Genomic DNA, 21,965 nt, shown 5'->3' with positions numbered 1-21,965 from the left:
TCATATATTTTATTTTTAAAATGTAAGTGTAAACCTTTTGGTTTTGAAAAGATCAGATATGCCATTTTAAATGTTTGGTTTTAATTCCCCTAAAAGCCATTGCATAGATTTATCAAAAGATACCCCCAAACTTCAGACTAGAGAAGCTTTAGAACAATTACTGTAAAGGGAATAAGGGATATAAGTAACTTTAGAACAAATGTAATCATAATTAATCTCAGCAGCTATTAAATTATCCTGATAACAGAGTCTAAGCACCTTCCCCCTGTTTTGAGGAGTAAGGGGTAATCAGATTAATAGTTATTATTAACCACCACTTTTTAATTTTAGAAGAGTGACTTCCTTCATGAGACTAAATCTGAAAAAGTTTCTATAACATTGCTAACCTAAATTATTACAAATGGAACTTATTGTATAGCTAGTATTTGAAATGGCAACCCACTCCAGTATTCTTTTCTGGAGAATCCCAGGGACACGGGAGCCTGGTGGGCTGCTGTCTATGGGGTCGCACAGAATTGGACACTACTGAAGCAACTTAGCAGCAACAGCGGGTAGGGGTTGTCAACTACATAACTAGGGTGCTAAGCAAAAAGAACAAGTTCACAGTATTTTGTTTCTTTTACTGTTCATAATCTTCATTTTTTTCCCCTAGGACTATCAGACTTGGCTTGACCTTAGAGAATTTGAAACTCGCATTGGTGAACGTTACATTACACACGAAAGTGACGATGCCCGCTGGGAAATACATGCGTACACACACAACCTTGTATACCCAAAGCACTTCATTATGGCTCCCAATCCAGATGACATGGAAGAAGATCCTTAGTTATCAGTGAGCTAACTTCAATAAGGAAGCATTTCATGTTATGGACTGGTATTTTGCTGCATAACTGTTGTTCTTTGTATGCTGTCATCTGAAAGGATGCAAAGATACGGAAAACATAAGGAATCAGTGACACCGATACTGTAGTTCATACTGAGTAGGTACAAGAGGGGAAACTGAGTCATAAAAACACATAATGGAATCCCAGATGAAGCTTTTCATAAACCTTTACAACATAAGCAATAACTGGTTTTTGTATTTTTTCCTAATCGTTCATTTTAGTACAATAGTGGCACTTAATTTATCTTCCCTTTCCTGTTCTTACATTATTTTTTAAAAAAAGGAGTAAAAAGGCAAGCTAGAGTCCAGTTACTGCATAACTTGATCAAATCATACAAGAGTTATTGCACAGTTTATAACTAAATAGATCTGCATTTATGAGATGACTGAGAGGCTACCAACATGCCATTTCCTATAGACTTTAAACATTTGTTTAACTGACCACAGAGGCACTGAGGGGTTTTTCCTAGATGCCCAGAAAGGGAGTGCTGAACTTGTTTACCCTTCTCTTTTAGGTCAGTTAAACTTCAAAACAATAGTATCGCTCTAACTTCTTTGGGGTTGAAATTCTGAATATGCTCTTCAGAACATGAAAAGTTGTCACCTTTTGTCTGTATGTTGCAACAGCCCCTAAGATTATTTGGGACAACTGACACACAAAACCAGGAGGAGGAACTGCTGGTCTCAGTGCTGAGTTGTTACATACGTCTTCCTACAGTTCAGCTCTGCTGCTGAATAGTCACATTCCCATTGATGCTGTTGTGATGCCACCATTAGATTCCAACGTTTAATGGGTACAGATCTGAGCTCTAATCACACAATTTCTCTTTACATGGGACTGTATAATTTGAGGAAGAAAATTAAATACATGCCAAAAGCAGGGACAGTGCAGGGCCAGTTAATGCTACAGGAAAGAATAACAAACAGTACTCTTTTCTTCTTCCCTTAGCTTATTGCAAGGCTTTACAGATATCCGGAATGTTTTTAAATCAATTATTTTAAGCAGTTTAGGGGAGTGGGTGGGGTGCAGCATGAAACAGTTTATAAAGAGTAGGGCTGTATTATCAGCTGAGCAAATGAAAGAATGAAATAAGCATTTTTAAAAACACTGCAGCTCCAGCAGCCAGCTAAACACAGTTTTTGTACCCTAACATATTTAAGAGGTTAGACTTTTTCATAGCTTTTAAAAGTTACTAATAGTTTCCCCCCCAAAAAGTTAAAGATCTAGGACTATCCACTTATAGAAAATATAGGGGCTCTGTGTTTCTTGATTCCTAAATAATCACTGTGAATGTTTTTTTTTCCCCTCCAAAAAGAACAAAAGATGTGAAGCCCAAAAATCTGGCTCCACTCTTAAACTATGTTGACCTCGGCAGGTGACAACCTGGCTGAGCTTTGAGCTCCTCAATCTATAAAATAAAGGTTATAATTCTTGCCTCTGTCTTCCTCAGTGTTGTTGTGAAAATCAGATATTTATAAGCTAAAAGTTATAAAAGTGTTAACTATCATTGCCCATGGAATTTGCGATAGCAAAAGAAAAGAATGTTCTTGTGAACATAATGAGAGGGCCTTCAGAGATCCCTGAAGCCACTCCCTTGTGTAGGGCTAAAAATGCCCTTGAGAGAATGAAAGCAAACACCAGTGCTCCTCTGTTCTGAGCTCTTTACATGTTTTCCCCTCACAGTAGACATGGATAAGTCATTTCAACTTTGTCTCACAGATAAGGAAAGTGAGGCCCAGGAAAATTAACTAGCTGCCTAAGGTCACACAGTTAGGATGTGGGTTTGAATCCAGGCAGTGTGTCTCCAGAGTCGTCCTTACTCTAACCATTCTGCTATACTGCCTACCATTAGATATTCCCAGAAGACAATCCACAGTGTCTCAGTATTTCATTCTCATACAGGAATTTCACCTTCATACAGGAATTTTAAAAACTAAAAGCAAATTAATTATGCAAAACCTTTGGGAAATGTTTTTTCCCTGTGATAGGGGGTAACTTCCCCTAATTTCTCTAAGTCTGTTTATACAACCAGTGTGCTCAAATGAAGTAATTTCTGAGTCACTAGGCACTCTATTGTGGTTTTACTGCATAAGATGAAAATTAACTGGAATGCTGTTTGCTATACTTATATAATAAAACTTTACAAGCCATAAAATTAATTGCACTCTTTGTTTTTGTTATTGAGAAGTTTTCTTAGAAAAAATTGTAAAGGCACTGTCAGATAATTTAGAATTGAGTAATTTTCTCCAGTTACTGTATAACCTGCATAACCTTTTTTGTCTTGAAGTCATCATGTTTGTATAAGAAATAATTGTTAGAAACATTTGATAATGTATACAAAGTCTATAATGACATTGTTTAGTACATTTTTAATTATATCCCACTTTTTGTAAATATCCTCAAAGAAGTTTGATAATAAAATGTATTTCCATATCACTGTACTTTTCCATGTGAAAACCTGAGCTAGTAGAGGTGTCCAAAGAAAATTGTATTTGGTTGTGTTATTTTCCCAGGCTTTGGTAAGAGAACTGTTTCAGAAATAGTATTTGTAAATGAAACTAATGCTATATTTAAGAACACAGATTTTTTTTATCTGACTAAAATAAAAAACAACTCATTATTACAATTTCATACAAACTTTGAGGTAATTACCTCGAGGTCTCATTTATTGAAAGTTTGGAATAATTAAAAGCTTTTCAGAAACTACCATCAAATATTCACCTGTTGCAACTGCCAAAAGACTTAATTTACTTTTTTCTAGGTTTTAAGAAGCACTGGCTAACTCTCCCCTTAATCATGGAAACTGTTAAATAATTGGGAACCGCCAACTATGGACATTTTCATTCAACACTCTGCCAGTGAACTTCCAATATAGTTAAGCTATAAATTGAAGACATATAACTAACATTCTTTTCTTTTAATCTCTCAAATTTGTGTGGCTATTAATATAATTCTTCAGAAAGTCCATGTCTGGTATTATTTAAAAAGTTCTGTGAACCAAAAGAATGGGAACTTGCAGAAATAAATCTTGACAGTTATCCGAAAATGAGAGAATTAACTAATTTTAGAAAATTATTCCTCCTAAGTAGTCTGCATTTACTCTCATTCATATTTTAAGTACCTGTCAGGTTGATTGGTTTTACTGTGACTTTAAAAATTTTTTTTTAACTTGGTTTTTAATTTTATTTTAATTTTGTTTTCTAATTTTGTTTTTAATTAAAAAATTCACAGAAGCATATTATAAAAAATTCAGATACCAAAAAGGAGGACAAATTAAAAAAGACTCTTCTCACCCCTCAAACCAGACTAGCAAATTTCAGTGATTATTGGGCGTTCATAGCAAATATAAGGCCTACCTCAAGAGAAAAAATTTCAAGTAAACAACCTAATCTACCATCTAAAGGAATCAGAAAAAGAACAAAGCCCAAACTTAGCATATGGAAGGAAATAAGAGAGGAAATATAAAGTCCAGAAAACAATAGAAAATATCAATGAACCAAGCACTTGTTTTTTGAAAAGATAAAATTGATACATCTTTAGCCAGGCTTATTGAGAAGTGGAGAAGGGATGGCAACCCACTCCAGTACTCTTGCCTGGAAAATCCCAGGGACGGGGAGCCTGGTGGGCTGCCGTCTCTGGGGTGACACAGAGTCAGACACAACTGAAGCGACAGCAGCAGCAGCAGCACCACTGAAAAGAAAGGACCCAAATAGAATACATGAAAGAGGAGAACTACTAGAGATACAAAAAAAATAGAAAACCACAAATAGTCATATGCCAACAAATCAGACAACCTAGAAGAAATGCACAAATTTTTAGAAACCCCACCAAGACTGAATCAAGACAATCTGAACAGACCAATCATTGGTGGTGAAATTGAATTTGTAATTAATAAAAAACCCAGCAAACCAAAACTCCAGGCTTCACAAAGGAATTCTAAACATATAAAGAAAAGCTAATACCTATCCTCAAACTATTCCAGTAACAGAATGGAATACTCCCAGATTGATTCTACAAGGCCACGATTTCCCTTGTACCAAAACAGATAAAGACTACAAAAGAAAATTACAGGCCAATATCTCTGATGAATAAAGACACAAAAATCCACATAGAGTAGCAAACTGAATCCAACAGTATACCAGGATCAAGTGGGATGTACTCCAGGGACACAAGAATAGTTCTTTATTTGCAGATCATTCAGTGTGATCAACGTTAATAGAAGGATTGAAATCACAGTCATCTCCACAGACAGAAAAAAGTATTTAACAATATTCAACAGTCAGTCATGATAAAACTCAACAAAGCTGATACAGAAGGAACTTACCTCAATAAAGGCCATTTAACATTATACTCGGATTTCCCTGGGCTTCCCTGGTGGCACAGATAGTAAAGAGACCTGGGTTTGATTCCCTGGGTTGGGTAGATTCCCTGGAAAAGGGAACAGGCAAACCCACTCCAGTATTCCTGCCTAGAGAATTCCATGGACAGAAGCCTGGAGGGATACAGTCCATGGGATCACCATGTCGGACAGAACAACTTTCACTTTTCTTTCACTTTTGGACTTCCCTGGTGGCACAGTGGATAAGAATCTGCCTACTAATGCAGGGGATACGGGTTCGATTCCTGGTCCAGAAGATTTCCACATGCCACGGAGCAACTAGTTATATGTAATCAGCCCCCTGTGAATGGCCAGTTGTTTCCAGTTTTTATTAAACCAATCAGTATTCATGTTTACACTTTAAAATAACACTATAACAACCAGCTTTATTAATTAGAGGATACTCAATAATTTGTTTCATTAAATTGAGAACACACATTTGTACCAAGAATCAAATACAATCTTAAAAGATCAACTTCCAGTGGTACTGTATGGTTTTTTTTATTGGCTATGACGAGATAAAATATTTTAATATTTATTTTACCTGTGATATATAAAATGTGTTCCCTTTATTCTGGTTTCTTAGGCCAACTTGGGGGTGAAAAGTCCAAACTGAAATATCACTGCCAAGCAAGTTCACCAAACCCAGCTACAGGTGATGGAGAGGGTTTTGACTGACGTGCATTCGTCTGATGATTTCTACCATGAAGTCTCTGATGAGGTACCAAGGCAAGAAAGTTAAATCTTTCTCCCATCTTCATAGGATTCATTAACATATTATACCCCTGAAGTAACTGCTGCCTCAATGATGGCTCATCTGTTTTATCTAAAAGAATCTGAAAAGAAAAAATGTCAGTAAAAATAACCAGAAGAAACAATTCCTAGGTATATGTAGTAATACAATGACTATTAGCTATTCAATAAAACAGTGCTTAAAAATGTGATTTTGAGCCTCTACCTCAGAATCATGGCCTGTTTATTGAAGACATAGGTTGCTGTGACCCAAACCTATAGATTTGTATGTTTAACAAACATTCCCAGGTGGTATGATCTATGCTGAAGTGTTAAGATGTCTTTAAGACAGTTCTAAAATTCATACTCATACAGGCAGTTAAGGTTTCTTAACAAACATTAACACTATTTGGAAGTCTTAAGTCTACCTCATACAGAGATGCGTGAAACTTACCAATGTGCTCTCCCCTCAAGTGGTCTGGTTACACTGAACCCTACACTGCCACAACACCATGGATCGGACTATAAGAGCACCGAGACCAAGTGAACTCACTATTTACAATATGTGTTGAAATACTATGAAATTAAACTAGTTAGTAATAGTGAAATAAGATAAACCATTACCTTCAGCCGGACGTCAATGCCCATGTTTCTTAAAAAAGTTTGCTGTTCTATTGGACCCAGGGAAGCTACTTTCCCCTGGGACATTCTACGCAAGTAACTGAAGTCCACGTCAGCTGTTAGGTCTGCTGTTCCCGGGGCAGTTAGGACATCATGAAGCCGGTGGCCACGAAACCCCTTGAACGTAATTTTTAAATGATGAGTTTTTGTACTTTTATGGTTATCATTATCAAGATTAAAGAAATGCTATCATGTAGTCCACTTTACATAACAACTGTTAAAAAGGAATATATGGCCTACATCAGGGGTTTACAAACTCTTGCAACATAGCACCCTTTCTTCAAATGAGATACTATGCGGAAAACCCACTATGAAGTACTATGTTGTAGTGCCTGAACATGCTGCCTTTGACATCTGTTGAAAATTCTCATTAATGTCCATGGTGATGAAGAGAGAATTCTCCAGATGAACTCAGGTTAACAGAACCTAGACAGTGTTTTACAAAGTGTATCCATCGGCATATGCATTGTAGTCTCCTGAGAACACATTACTGGACTCTTCACAGACCTAGCAAGTCAGAATCCTGGAGGTAAATCTAGACAAACAGTGTTTTAAAAGAAACTCTCCAGGTTTTTCTTTAAAAAAAAAAAAATAATAATAAAGTTAAACTTTTTTTTTAACTGAAGGGAGGAGAAATTTTTAAGAACTTTCAAGAAAATCTTCCCACTTGAATTATTCAGATGTTTACTAGAATCTATGGAAACCTAGGTTCTGCAACTTAAGGAATAATGTAGACAATCTAGACCCTGTTCAAAAGAAAGGTGGACAGTAAAATACTGGGTTAAGGGCAACTATAACAACATATATTAATTATAAAATAATGTAATGCAGCAAAGACAGACACTGTAGAAACCAAAATGAGACACATATCTTCAATGAACTTCAACCCTAACATATGACAACTAAGTAAACTATACCAGTTAAATTCTGATAAATCATGTGACTGAATTATACATACTCTGAAGGTGTCTGTCTTAGTCCCGTCATGACCATAATCCGCGATCAGGGCAGCACCTCCAGTTAGCGAAATGCGTTGAGAAAGTTCCTGAATAACAACCCCAGCCTCAGGACACACTTCCACATGATCCCTTGTTTCATCATCCTAGTAAGGGAATAGTTGAATCAAAATACATCATTCAAAAAACTTGTTTCCTTAGGGTTTTCCTACAATGAGTATTTCTCAGTTATAATAAAAACAAATTCCTTGTCAATATGGATATGTTGTCTACACTCAACTTTTCACATGACACCCTTTGTATTATATAGAACTCCTTGGTTCTCTGAGGCCATCCACTCAGTTTACAAACACGTTTTATTTTGATGCCTTTTATAAAAAGCCATAAGCCCTCTCAACCCTCCAGATGGCTAAGTACCTTATCATTTTATTTATGGTGATTTCACTTCTATATCATAATTCATATAAATATATTCCACTGGGCTGAAACCATGGGAAAGGGATTTTTGTCTGCCTGGAACAGTGTCTGGCACGTGAGAGACACTAAAAACTTGTGCTGGAAGAACAAATAAATCCAATATAACAAAACAGAGCCTATTAAGTATATCTGCCTTCTTTGGGGGCAAAAGGTACCCCACTGATATACCCTAAATCTAGTTAATACCGGCTTATAAACCAGTGTCAACGTAACTGAAGCCCTTATTTCCCAAGATGTTCAACTATTAAGGGTCTTCGAGAAGTACATATTCGCTTAGAAAGTATATGAACAGTAAATAATAATACTTGCCAACTGGATTAGTATATATTAAATTTCACTAATTCCTGTTATTGAACAAAATTTTTTCTTCATTATGCAAATATACATTAACTTTTGCTACCTCTTAACACCTATTAGAAAAGACCCTGAGGTGGCAGAGGATGAGATGGTTGGATGGCATCACCAACTCAATGGACATAAATCTGAGCAAACTCTGGGAGATGGTGAAGGACAGGGAAGCCTGGCGTGCTGCAGTTCATGGGGTTGCAAATAGTCAGACATGACTTAGTGACTGAAAAACAGACACCTATTGTAAGTGAGATACTGACTTGCCTTGAAGTCTCTGCCTATAATAGCACAGGAGAAGGCAATGGCACCCCACTCCAGTACTCTTGCCTGGCAAATCCCATGGACGGAGGAGCATGGAAGGCTGCAGTCCATGGGGTCGCTAAGAGTCAGACACGACTGAGCAACTTCACTTTTACTTTTCACTTTCATGCATTGGAGAAGGCAATGGCAACCCACTCCAGTGTTCTTGCCTGGAGAATCCCAGGGATGGGGGAGCCTGGTGGGCTGCTGTCTCCAGGGTCGCACAGAGTCGGACACGACTGAGGCAACTTAGCAGCAGCAGCAGCGAGAGATATAGAGTCAGGCAGACTCAGCCTGTGAGTCTCAGCTCATCCACTGCTTACTAGAGACAAGTTACTTCACCTTTCACAGTCTAGTTCCCCAGTACATATTCTAGGCTTACTGTGAGGATTAAATGAAATAATAAACCACTAAGCCCCCAGTGTGTGTTAGTCACTCAGTCGTGTCGGACTCTTTGCGACCTCATGGACTGTAGCCCACCAGGCTCCTCCGTCCCTGGAATTCTCCAGGCAAGAATACTGGAGTGGGTTGCCATTCCCTTCTCCAGGGGATCTTTCCCACCTAGGGATCAAATCCAGGTCTCCAGCATTGCAGGTAGATTGTTGACCAACTGAGACACCAGAGAATCCCAGCTTACTTGGCTTTACCATCTAAGCCCCCAGTGCTGTTTGATAAATTCCATGGTGTGACTACATAAACCATGGGGCCAGTTTCAAGCATAAGCTGACAGGCCTCAGTGTTGCATGCTGACATTCTTTACATCCTACACTGCTTGCTCTTCAGGACAACAGAGTTCCATCCCCATTTGCTCCATCCAAATGACAGGGGGAAGTTACCACTGCCTCTCTCCTAAGTGTACACTGTTCAAGTGAAGAACTAGAAACAATCAACTCTCGGGGTGAGCTTCTGGAAGCTATAGGAGTTTGATTCACACTCAGGTAAAATTAGGTAGCCAGAATATGAAAAAATATAAATGTTCACAAGCACTTAGGCTATTTTAAACTTATGTTTTGCAAAGAAAACTTAATTCACAGGTTTATGTTTAAAAGCTTATATGAATCGCTAGTCTATGTCTGACGCAGGATACAGCATGCTTGGGGCTGGTGCATGGGGATGACCCACAGAGATGTTATGGGGAGGGAGGTGGGAGGGGGGTTCATGTTTGGGAACACATGTAAGAATTAAAGATTTTAAAATTAAAAAATAAAATAAAATAAAAATAAATAAATAAAATATATTAAAGTATAAAAATAAATAAATAAAATAAACTACCCCCACAAAAAAAAAAAAAAAAGCTTATAAAATCAATAACTTCTGAGGCAGAAATCCTTACTTATGGTCCAGAAAGTAGAAATCCTTTTTTCTCAGCTCAAAAAAGGGGAGGTGGGTGGGATAAAACAGGCAATCTAAAGCCCAAACGTGCCTGGGAAGTAAAGGATTTTTGAATCATTTAACCCAAACCTAAGATCTGTAGCCTCTTGAGATTATTCCTTGAGGACAACAGAGTGCAGCAGTACATCCACCATTTGGCAGACTAAAATCAGACGAGAATCATGCGCCATACTGTTGAAGCATGCCTTTTTTCTTTCACCCAAATTTAAATTTGAGAAAAAAATGCATGCTCCAACAGTAGCCCAAAGAGAGTGATAATAAAACTGACCTAAGGATAGTTTTCTTTGGAAGGACTGATGCTAAAGCTGAAACTCCAGTACTTTGGCCACCTCATGCGAAGAGCTGACTCATTGGAAAAGACTCTGATGCTGGGAGGGATTGGGGGCAGGAGGAGAAGGGGACGACTGACGATGAGATGGTGGATGGCATCACTGACTCGATGCACATGAGTTTGGGTGAACTTCGGGAGTTGGTGATGGACAGGGAGGCCTGGCGTGCTGCAATTCACGGGGTCGCAAAGAGTCGGACACGACTGAGCGACTGAACCGAACTGAACTGAACTGGAGGATAGTTTTGAGAATTGAATGAGAAAATGGAGTAACACAAACAAAGTATTTAATAAATACTGTTATTGTTACCTTACTATATATACACTGTACACCACTGTTTTCACAGACATATAACTTCCTGTCAAGTAGACAATGTTGTCATCATTTGACAGAGAACTGCAGGAGACAGATCCGGAACTTGCTGAGTAAGCACTTAAATTCTTATTACGTGAAGCTCACACAGCCAAGGAATGACTTGAACCCATTCTGACAGATCCTATGCATTTCTACTATCAATAAAAAGCTCTTCTCATGTTACAAGGAACTCTAAAATAGGAACTCAGAGAAAATAAGACCGAAGATTGGGTTGGCAATAAACTTACGAAAAAAAAAACTTATTCGTACTTGTATGAACGTTTCTGCTGGGGTGGCACATGGCGCCAAAACAAATCTCAGTTTATCAGAAACCTGCGGATCAATATCAACAAGTACTTCTCGCCATCCGTGTGGTGTTTTCTAAACGCAAGTAACAAAAAAACAAATTTCTGCAAGTCTGTTCTCAAAACCGCCTTTATCAAAATAGCAAATCTTCTCTTATCATATATAAGCTAGATAAATAACATTTACAGAACATTTTACCACTTGAAATTATTTAAAGCCATTACTTCACTTCCTTTGAATAATATGAGTAGACTGACAGATGCAAACTATTAATGTTGTTTAGATAAGAAATGGAAGAGAGAGTAAGCAACATGGTAAGTGCCCCCAAAACAGAAAACAGACTTAGGAGGACTAATCAGAAGCTTTGCCAACAAATCACTACATAATAACATATACTCTTAGCCCTAGAAGTTACCAGTACACACGCACTGCTACCAAATCTTAAATCTCCTCACAGAAAGAATGAAGAAAAATTTCAATTTTTAGAATTTAAAAATATTTCCTAAAAAAATTATCCTTCATTGTACTATAGTCACTTACCATCTTATATTCCCATACATCTTTATCCCAGAAGAATTAAGAATCTTAATAATTATCCTAAGAGAATTAAGAATCCTTAATATTTCACTTTTGCTTTTCAATTGTTTATATTCATCAAACTTCCGAATATAGCTAGCTTCAAACAGTAACAATTAAACATCATAAATGTTTATTCTTACAACAAAAGGCCCTTTGTTATTCAATTATAAATGTGACTTCTTTCCCATTAGTACCTGAAACTTATGCACAGGAAGAACATCAAAAAATTCATGTGCGAGATAAAAGCTGTACTCTGTTTAAAAACAGAAGAGAAAAATTAACACTTCAGCATTTTCAAGGCAATAAATTGGTTCTTTCGGACATTAGCAAAAAGAATATGCACAGTTCTTCATATTGGAAGTTGTGATGCTTGCGTAATTACCACTTTCACAGAGTCATCCACCTCTTCACAGGAAACCTACTGTGCAGAACTGATACAGGAGCAACTATTACTATTCTCATTTTCCACACAGAGAGTCCCAGTTATCAGTGTAATTTTTAATGCACCACTAGGAATGAAATGAATCAGAACTGAAATCTGTTAGCTAGAAGAGGATTTGAATTTCCTAAAATCAAATGAGATGGTGAAGGCCAGGAATGGCTGTGGCACCTTGGCCAGGGTCAGACTACCACGTTAGGTTTGACCGGGGCTCGTCAATATAATATTCTTGAGGAATACAGGGATTTCTCCACCACCCTTTTCAAGTAAGGATAATCCAAAGACTACAATATTAAACTCATCTACGGGACTTCCTGGTGGCCCAGTGGCTAAGACTCCATGCTCCCAATGCAGGGTGCCTGGGTCGGTCCCTGGTTAGGGAACTAGATCCCATATGCTATAACTATTAATAACAGATTCCACATGCCGCAACGAAGATGAAAGTTCCCACGAGCCGCAACTAAGGCCCAGTATGGCCAAATAAAGAAACAATTTTTAACAACAAAAGTAAACTCATCTCCTAACACTGCTTCTTTCGGCCCCACTGCCTTGGGCTGCTTCACCATCAGTACTATCTTAGGGGTAAGGAAAAACTGAAACGTACAAGAGAGATCCCTATTTTGGTTTTGTCTGGTTTCTGCAACACTGCCTGAAATTCACTGCTCCTCAAAGTTAGGAGATTTTATTTTCTAACACAGTGCTCTTCTCCAGAAAAAAAATGTTTGTTAATCTCTATAAGTAAGAGAATTGGCAGCAGTAACTCAATCTACTATATTGCAAAACAAGGTTGTGCTCACAATCACTGTGAGGGGGGCTGTGATCAAAATTCTTTCATTGATCAATGTAAAATAATTACCTTTTGGAACATCTTGCAGATCTCGGTACCAGGAAACCGGAATTCCAGATTTAGTGACACCTTTCATATATACTGGGGATCCAGCATTTCGCTCTAATGGGACCTTCTCTTCAGTCAACGTTAATGCTTGAATCTCACTTAATTTCTGGCTCACCTCTACCAGATGTAGTGAAATGTCACAGTTTTTCAGCAAAGACCCAAGTTGACTAAATACCTAAATATAAAAAGAAGAAATTGGCAAAATACAGAGTGTTGAGTAGATTTTAGGTTTTCTAGCCATTTATTTCAATAATTTGTCAGTATCACAGTAGAAGTAATAACTGGTTTCAGAGAAATTTCTTCTTCACACAGGTCACTCTCCAGCAGTCTATAAGAACCAAAACCTATTGGAGTTATTAAACATAGTCTATATAAGAAATGAACAGTCTACAATACCATTTGCTTTCCTACTGATAAAAATTAGAGATATGACTAACAAATGAAAATAAAAGCTTTAGCATCCAGTAAAAACAATGATTCAGATTAGGGAGTCTAAAAAAAGACAGAGGAAACAAAATTTATATGGCCCTGATTTTAACTTTGAAAAAATGGAGATTTATTACTTGTAAGACCTGGAAATTGCATATCACACCTAGTGCCACATAGCGTGTTCATGGACAGAGAGTTAGGCTTGATTTTAAAAAGCTGCCCTGTCTACAAAACAATCTTACCCGAGATGATCAGACTGTATCCACAAGAAATCAGATTTGAACAGCACTAATGACTTCACAGTTTAACTTTGAGATTCTTTCCATTTCAATTTTTCCTCAGCTACACATACTTTTTATTTTTAGCCATTGTAAACATAAGGAGAAAAAAAACAAACATACTGATGTTTTATCAATATATATTAATGCAAAATATTCAATGCTAATTACATAAGTACATCAATTTTTTTCACTTGAATTTAATATTCACTGGTGATATGCATCCTACTTTTGATACTGCATATGCAGGTACAGACTGATAAGGACAAGACGACTTTTTCAAATTCAGTTTTGAGATAAAACTACACATGGAAAACTTCTTCCTAAGAGAAAAATGTGACAGTTGGACTATAAAGAAAGCTGAGCACTAAAGGATTGACACTTTTGAACTGTGGTGTTGGAGAAGATTCTTGAGAGTCCCTTGGACTGCAAGGAGATCCAACCAGTCCCTCCTAAAGGATATCAGTCCTGGGTGTTCACTGAAGGGACTGATGTTGAAGCTGAAACTCCAGTACTTTGGCCACCTCATGCAAAGAGTTGACTCATTGGAAAAGACTCTGATGCTGGGAGGGATTGGGGGCAGGAGGCGAAGGGGACGACAGAGGATGAGATGACTGGATGACATCGCCAACTCAATGGACATGAGTTTGGGTGAACTTCGGGAGTTGGTGATGGACAGGGAGGCCTGGCGTGCTGCAGTTCATGGGGTTGCAAAGTCGGACACGACTGAGCGACTGAACTGAAGTGAAGAGAAAAATCCTTCAGAAATTTGATCAAAAATAAAACATTTATAATTATGCCTTTGGAGAAGGGGATGACACCCCACTCCAGTACTCTTGCCTGGAAAATCCCATGGATGGAGGAGCCTGGTGGGCTGCAGTCCTTGGGGTCACTAAGAGTCGGACACAACTGAGCGACTTCACTTTCACTTTTCACTTTCATGCTTTGGAGAAGGAAATGGCAACCCACTCCAGTGTTCTTGCCTGGAGAATCCCAGGGACAGGGGAGCCTGGTGGGCTGCCGTCTATGGGGTCACACAGAGTCGGACACAACTGAAGCAACTTAGCAGCAGCAGCAGCAATTATGCCTTTGGCTATTTTCTTTATATTCTTTGGCTGTTTCAGAGTTCTTAGAACTTGAAATAGGGAAGCACTCTCAAGACATTTTTAAGACCTATGGGTATAGTTTGGTGCATATGGTTTGGAGCACAGAGTTTAAGGTACGGCAAATGGTTGTGAACATCTTGTATTGGTAAGAGGGTAGCTATTGAAGATGCGTAGGCAGGGGAATTGATAAAGCCAAATATTTTCTTTCCAAAAAACAAACATAACAGTTGGATTATAGGGAGGCAAGGATTAAGTATTTGGTATTAGCACATACACACTACCATATATATAAAACAGATGAACAACAAGGAACTATATTTAGTATCTTATAATAACCTATAATTGAAAATAATCTGAAAATAATTATATATAATCACTTTGCTATAACCTGAAACACTGTAAATCAACTATACTTCAATAAAAAAAATTAAAGAAAAAACCTGTGGGCTTAATTTTTAAGGTACTTGAGACAAAATATTGTTTGAGAATTTTATTATTTTATATTCAAATGTCTTTGTCAATTTAAAAAGATACAAAATTGAGCCCTGAAAACGTAGGTCAGTAGGTCTTTTCCCCACTGAGCCATACAATATAATGATTCTTCTTCATCAGACAATTGTAAGTTTTAAAAAAAACTTCAATTCCTAATTTCAAGCAGAAATTACATAACATCAGAAAATTTTAATGTCTTGAAATTGAATGGGGTTTTGGTTTTTTTTCTTTTTTACACGAATTGTCAGGTACATGCAAAATAAACTCACAATTTATTTTGGGTCACACAATATAAGTAACTTTGATGTTAACAGATAATGTCCAGTAGCTAGTCACAGGAGTTACAATAAACTATACTTAGAAGCAGTATATGAGAGTCCCCTTGCTCCTCATCCTCACCAAGTCTTTCTAATTTTGAGTAGAATGGTTTCTCACTGTGATGTTAACTTCTATTTCTCTGACTACCAATGAGTCTGAGCATCTTTTTGTATTTGTTGATCATATGGATTTACTCTTCTCTGACAGGTCTGTTTACATCTTTGGCTTGACTTTTCTGTTGAGTTCTCTGTCACTTTCTTATGGATTTAAAGGAGTTTTTTAATGTATTCTAACTGTCAGTTCTTTGTTAGTTGTATGTGTTGCAAATAACTCCTCCGACTTTGAGCTTTGTCTTGTCATTTTATGATATCTTTGAAGAACAAAAAGCTCCTAGTTTTTTTTAAAGAACAAAAAAGTTCTTAATTTTAACGAAATGGAAATTATTAATCTTTTTCTTTGTGGCTTCTACGTTTTTAAAACTCCCTACTCAAAAGATGAATACATTCTTCCATAATGTCTTCTAAATGTCTTTTACTTTTTAACTCACATTCTCCCCAAACCCCTACTTTTTAAGATTACAAACATATACTAATAAGTAATGATTCATTATATTCCCTTGGCATTATATTTTAGCTGAGAAATATGAGAGAAGGAAGTAAGGCTGAAAGCCAAGGAAATCAACAAAGTTTTCAAACTCAGTTAAAAGCAACAAGATTCTGGACTTCGTTGGTGGTCCAATGGTTAAGAATCCACCTGCCAATGAAGGGGACACAGGTTCGACTCCTGGTCCAGGAAGATTCCACACGATGTGGGGCAACGTAGCCCCTGAGCCACAACTACGCAGCCTGTACTCTAGAGCCTGCGCCCCGCAACATACTGAAGCCCATGCACCCTCGAGCTTGTGCTCTGTAACAAGAGAAGTCACGCAATGAGAAGGCCTCGCGCCACAGCTAGAGAGTAGCCCCCATTTGCCATAACTAGAGAAAGCCCGTGCAGCAGTGAATGCTCAGCACATTAAAAGTAAATAAAACTGAATTTTAAAAACAGATAACAAGATTCAGGTACATGAGACTTTATTACTTACCCTCAAAATATCTTCCAAGAGGGTTCCCTTGCCTGGGCCTAGTTCCACCAGTTGGAAAGCTGCATTTTTTCCAGCGGCTATCCATTCACTGATGAACCATATCCCTAGGAGCTGTGACAAGGAAAGAACTACGTTTGAGCATTATAAAGCATAAAAGGATACCAGGATGTAAAACTATGTAAACAGACTTTACACCAGAAAGCAAAATGTCTGCAAACAACTATACATGTTATTCAACAAGTTCATATATGTACACACATAGGAACTTCGCAGTACAACACATACCACTTATGATGCTTAGTTTCAGAAGAAAACACCTAGTTAAAAGGCAGCCTCCATTATAAAAGGTCTCAGGACACATACTGAAAGGTACTAGTACTTGAAAGCGAACAGACATATGAAATATGATTAGGCCACTTCTTCATATTCATGTAATTTCAATAATTACATCGCTTTAAGTGATAGTTAATATTTATTAATGCCTAGATTCTTCTTCCTTTTGTGTACTATTTCCTATTTCTAAATTGATCAAAGATTATATAAGGAAATAAGTGAACTAGAATTCCTGAAAAGAATTCAAAGTTTCCTAAAGGGAGACTTTTACTATAAATACAGCTAAATAAGAAATAGGGGCTTTAGCGCACATCTTGATTGCACTAATTCCTCAGTGTTTTTTTTAATCTTTTCTCTCTTCCTTCTTGGATATTCCCAACTTTCTTTTACACCTCACCTGTTGTCTCTCTCCATCCTTCCATTCTCATTTTTCATCTGGTTCTCCTCTTTTCTAATGCCTCACCTTCTGTCTCTTTTCTTTCTCTTTCCTTTTGTTCTTCATATTGCTACATTTCCTTTTCTACATGTAGACCTTTTAAATGTCCTCTATATACCTCTATTATTCTCTATTCCTTCAGTATATAAACCACTAAAAAATTAAAACTTCACGAATCACAAAAAACAAAACTTATAAAACACTACTGTAGAATAATACTACTTGATTTTCTCTCAAATGTTTGTAATAATTAGTTTCTTCTATAGTTTACATTGAATATTACCTCCCCAAACATCTGACTTATTTCAGGTGAAGTAATGAAATCTCCTTCTTCTCCTAGCATGTCATGCTTCATATAATAGCCCTACATAAGAAGAAAAAAATGGAAAAAACATTAATTTTCAAATAAGCTTTTTAAAACACCCCTCCAAAATCTTATATAATGTATACAACTAGAAAAACAAGTATTTCATAAGAAAGTTCTCTCTTCTAAATAAGCAAAATAAATAGTGTCTTTACCTAGATTTTACAAAGTAAGTCATTTTGCAGAACTGGTAGAAAAACATAACTAAGGAACTTCCACAACCCCTATTCCTACCACACTATTTGCTTTCAGTCCCTATCAATCTGGGTTTTGTCTTTTTCACCCTCAAAATTAGTTAAAACAATTCACAGTGATCTTGTGCAATTATTTGCTTCCTCGTTTATGGTTCGTTTTCTCACTAGAACATAAGTGCAGGGCTCCAATGTCCACTGCAGTATCCCCAGAGGCTGAAACAGTGTGTGGCATAGTTGGTGCCTCAACAAATGGATAAATGAAGAGCAGATCTCAACTCTAACCCAGGTAAATGTGTTTTAAAGTTTCTCCTTACCTGAAATTTTGGTACACTGTAGCACTGTATACAGGCATTAAAGGATCCCTTCTTTTACTAAACCTCTGGACCCTGAGTCATTCCACTACATCCAAAAGCAAAAGGAAAATGAACCCTGGGATTCCACAGATCTCATAATTCAAGCCAACAAAAGTGAAACACTGTAAAATAGAAGAATCACAGGCTTTCACCAAGTGGCTTTGTACAGCAGAAAGGAAATGAAAGTCAGAAAGCTGTAACAATGCCTAATGCTATAACATAAAGGTCCAGACCTCCCATTCTCAATGGAATATGCTTCCAATGCTTGCTGATGCCTTCGCAACACAGCTTTCCAAGCACCAAATTCATATTTCCTGTTGCCTACTGGACATGCCACCTGAGTCCCACAAACACTTCACATTCATCCACTGAACTCAACTCTGTCCTACCTCTTCCTACTCCTGTGTTCTCTTCTTCCTGAAAAATAACTGCAACAACCACCACAAACCCAAGTAGGGAAGTCATCCTTCCTCCGCCCATAAATCCAATTGGTTACATTGTCTCCTTAACATCTTTGGAACCTGTACTCTCTTTAATGCCACTGCCGCTGACTTGACCCAGCCCTGATCAACTGACAGATTTATTTATCTGTCCCAAGGTCTTCAATACTTTGGTCAGCTGATGCAAAGAACTGACTCATTGGAAAAGACCCTAATGCTGGCAAAGACTGAAGACATGAGGACAAGGGGACGACAGAGGATGAAATGGTTGGATGGCATCACCAACTCGATGGACATGAATTTGAGCAAGCTCCTGGAGTTGATGATGGACAGGGAGGCCTGGCGTGGGGCAGTCCATGAGATCGCAAAGAGTCGGACACGACTGAGCGACTGAACTGAACTAAAGGTCTCCAAGCCTGATTCTTGCCCTGGAAGGCTCCCGCCAGGGCTGAGGGCCCTTGGGCTCCTCTGCGCACATCCTCCTGGTTCACACATGACAGCGCTGCTCGAGTGGGCCTGGTGGCCTGGTACCCCGACGCATACCTTGGCTGGGTTCGTCAAGACCTCCTTCATGTACTCGGCCACAGTGATGGGACCAGTAGACTTGATTTTGTATATAAGATGCCTCAGCATAGGAGTCACGGAATTGTTTTCGGCAGGCTCATTCCCAGAGCTGAAGTACTTTCCTCTCCAAAGGCAAGGAAGGACTGCAAAAAAAAAAAAAAACAATATTATACGGAACTCATTAGAAATCTTAGTGTTGACACAGCAGCCTGAGTGATTTCAAGGCGGCTTCGTCAACCTTTCACTTAGCCAAAGCCAAGAAAGCGGTCTCGGGCCGCCATCGGCCCAAGACCACACAGCCATTCCATGTCTAGGTCTGCAGCCCAGAGCGCCCCAGAGCCCTCTCAACTGAGGAAGGCGCCCCGGGCGGTTTCCAAGGCAACAAGGGTTTGAGCACCGCAATCTCTTACCTGCGCGCATAGCGCACAGCCGCCTAGCGCCGGCTGCCGTCAAGATATTCATGCCTAACTTCTCCTGCAGTAAAGCTCCGCCCGGAAATGGGAATTGCGCCTGTTTCCTGTGAGGGCCACGCCCCCTACAGGAAGTACGTCACTCGGCCTAGCGGAAGAAAGCAAGGGGTCTTGCGCGCGTGCTTCGCTTGCTATGGCGGCAGCCGAGAAACCTTTGGAGTTCCATGCCAAGTGGCCCTGGGGCCCGGAGAAAGGGCTAGAAGATTCGGACGAAGACGAAGAGGATGATAACGATGAAACCGAGGATGCGTTCTCCCTTCAGGAAGTGTTGCGGCTCGGAGGCACCAAGGTAATGGCCTCGGGCTCCCAAAGAAAGGAGACAGGCGCGTGGAGGGGTCGCGAGTGGAATTGTTTCGCGAGTGGCGGGTCAAGTGGCCCAGCAGTCCCTGAGCTGCGGAGCGGGAGGGCGTCGCAGACTCAGACTCCAGCTTCGAAATGTACTCTGTGCGTTTCCTGCACTTTCCCGTAATATTGCAAGAAAAATGTTGTTTAGCATTGAACTTTTTTTTGCCGTGTCTTTTCTTAAAATGTAGGTGATCTTTTGTTTTTATTGACGTAGTAGTATATAAATGGCACTCCATCAGATCGGAGAGGACTGTTTGTTGTTCCGACCTCTTGACATCCGTGTTTGGGATCCCACTGGTGTTAGAATTTTAACTTCAGTACACACACGTGCTCACTTTACGCTCAAGAATCTTTCTGCGCTCTTGGAATTTACATATTAATGAAACAGTAACCAAACTTTGGAATACACAGTACATCAAACGCTGAGTATGACGAAAGCTAAAACGAGGAAGGATGATGAGTGGGAAAGGGCGTTACAGTTTTAACTTAGGTGACTGGGGAATCCACCGCTGAGGTGTTTGAGCAGAAAACTGGAGGGAAGAAAGGAGTGAGCCCTTTGGTTTTGTTGTCCCAGGAACAGTAGAAGAGTGCAGCTGAGGTCAAGTGAGGTGAGAGAAGAGCGGTAAGAGATGAGGGCAGAGACATAAGAGGGTGGAATTATGCTCCCATTTTATGGGAAACCTTTAGAAGATTTGGAGTAAGTATGTGACAGTTTGGCTTTGTATAATTGTTTTGAAGGTAGACTTTTCTGGGCAGTGTGGGAGGGGGCGGAGTGGGGTCAGCGATTAGAGGCAGGAGAAATGCAGTTTTCCTGGGCAGACTGACAGTTTGGTCTGCCACTTGGGTTGCATTTTACAGGAGGAAGTGCATAATGAAAGGTCTTCTTTCTCACTTTAATCTCCAGCCATGCAGTTTCTTCTTCAGGAAGCAATCATTTAGTGTCTTTCAAACAAATACACACACCCCTGCATGTGTTATTTTTTATACAAAAGGTATAGTATATCTATACCATTTTAGATCTTTTTCCTACTGTTTCAGAGATGCTTCCATATCAGTATATAAAGTTCTGTCATTGGTTTTATGTCAGCATAAATCATTATCTTAATTTATCTAACCAGCCATTTATTGCGAATATTTGTCAGTCTTTTCCTATTTTAAATAATGCTTCGGTAAATAGCCTTGAATATGTATATCTTTCCCCCCATTAGTAAGTGGAGGTATATACACCTAAACTTATAGAAATGGAACTGCTGAGTCAATATGTCAGGTATTTTGATTGAAGTTGGCAAATTGCTTTACATAAAGAAGTTCCATAGACCATATGGGAAAGTGCTTGTTTTCCTTCTACCTCTCCCCAGCACCACCTGTCTTAGTATCATCTATGCTTGTCTGACGTGTTTAAAAACGGATATTTCATTGTGATTTTAATTTGGACTTCTTTAAATGTGCGTGAGGTTAGGCATCTTTTCATTTTTTTAAGGAACCTCTTTTTTGTTTATATACTTGCATATCTTTCTGTTGGATTGTCACTTCCTTAACTGATGCATAGGAACTTTTATGTTAAATATTAAGCCAGATTACTTTGATATGAGTTGCCAGTTACTCTTTTTTTCCAACTTATCTTCTGATTTTTGTATATGTTTTGTGTGTATGAGAGAATGGTAAATTTATCCATTCTTTCCATATGGGACCTGAGTTTTATGTCATAT

General features: G+C 38.5%; 3 protein-coding genes across 4 annotated transcripts in view; 2 read left to right on the top strand and 1 right to left on the bottom strand.

Annotated features, from left to right (window-relative positions):
* Nucleotides 1-1,047, top strand: part of PRKD3 (protein kinase D3) — a 75,118-nt gene extending 74,071 nt beyond the window's left edge. The window contains exon 18 of the mRNA XM_052647459.1: nucleotides 653-1,047. Coding sequence (XP_052503419.1) covers nucleotides 653-826 — 174 coding nt within the window. The 3' untranslated portion in view covers nucleotides 827-1,047. The remainder of the gene's footprint in view (nucleotides 1-652) is intronic.
* NDUFAF7 (NADH:ubiquinone oxidoreductase complex assembly factor 7) lies at nucleotides 875-19,945 on the bottom strand. 2 transcript variants are annotated; one of them, XR_008200092.1, is made up of 11 exons: nucleotides 19,852-19,945; nucleotides 19,421-19,584; nucleotides 17,810-17,890; nucleotides 16,758-16,868; nucleotides 13,012-13,225; nucleotides 11,911-11,969; nucleotides 11,102-11,212; nucleotides 7,634-7,777; nucleotides 6,619-6,792; nucleotides 5,807-6,098; nucleotides 875-914 (listed from the first exon to the last, which is right to left on the bottom strand). XR_008200092.1 is itself a non-coding variant. In XM_052647460.1 (10 exons), exons 1-10 carry the CDS (start codon nucleotides 19,901-19,903, stop codon nucleotides 5,883-5,885), a joined length of 1,326 nt encoding a protein of 441 aa, XP_052503420.1. In that variant the 5' UTR covers nucleotides 19,904-19,945; the 3' UTR covers nucleotides 5,134-5,882. The 2 variants fall into 2 exon arrangements, 1 of the variants encoding a protein (XP_052503420.1); XM_052647460.1 differs by lacking the exon at nucleotides 875-914 and having other exon boundaries at nucleotides 5,134-6,098.
* A 99-nt stretch (nucleotides 19,946-20,044) lies between these two features.
* Nucleotides 20,045-21,965, top strand: part of CEBPZ (CCAAT enhancer binding protein zeta) — a 23,397-nt gene continuing 21,476 nt past the window's right edge. Inside the window, exon 1 of the mRNA XM_052648689.1 lies at nucleotides 20,045-20,200. Coding sequence (XP_052504649.1) covers nucleotides 20,045-20,200 — 156 coding nt within the window. The remainder of the gene's footprint in view (nucleotides 20,201-21,965) is intronic.

This window comes from Budorcas taxicolor, chromosome 11, assembly GCF_023091745.1.
Source record: "Budorcas taxicolor isolate Tak-1 chromosome 11, Takin1.1, whole genome shotgun sequence".
Classification (NCBI taxonomy): domain Eukaryota; kingdom Metazoa; phylum Chordata; class Mammalia; order Artiodactyla; family Bovidae; genus Budorcas; species Budorcas taxicolor.
This window is presented reverse-complemented; position numbering and strand designations above follow the sequence as displayed.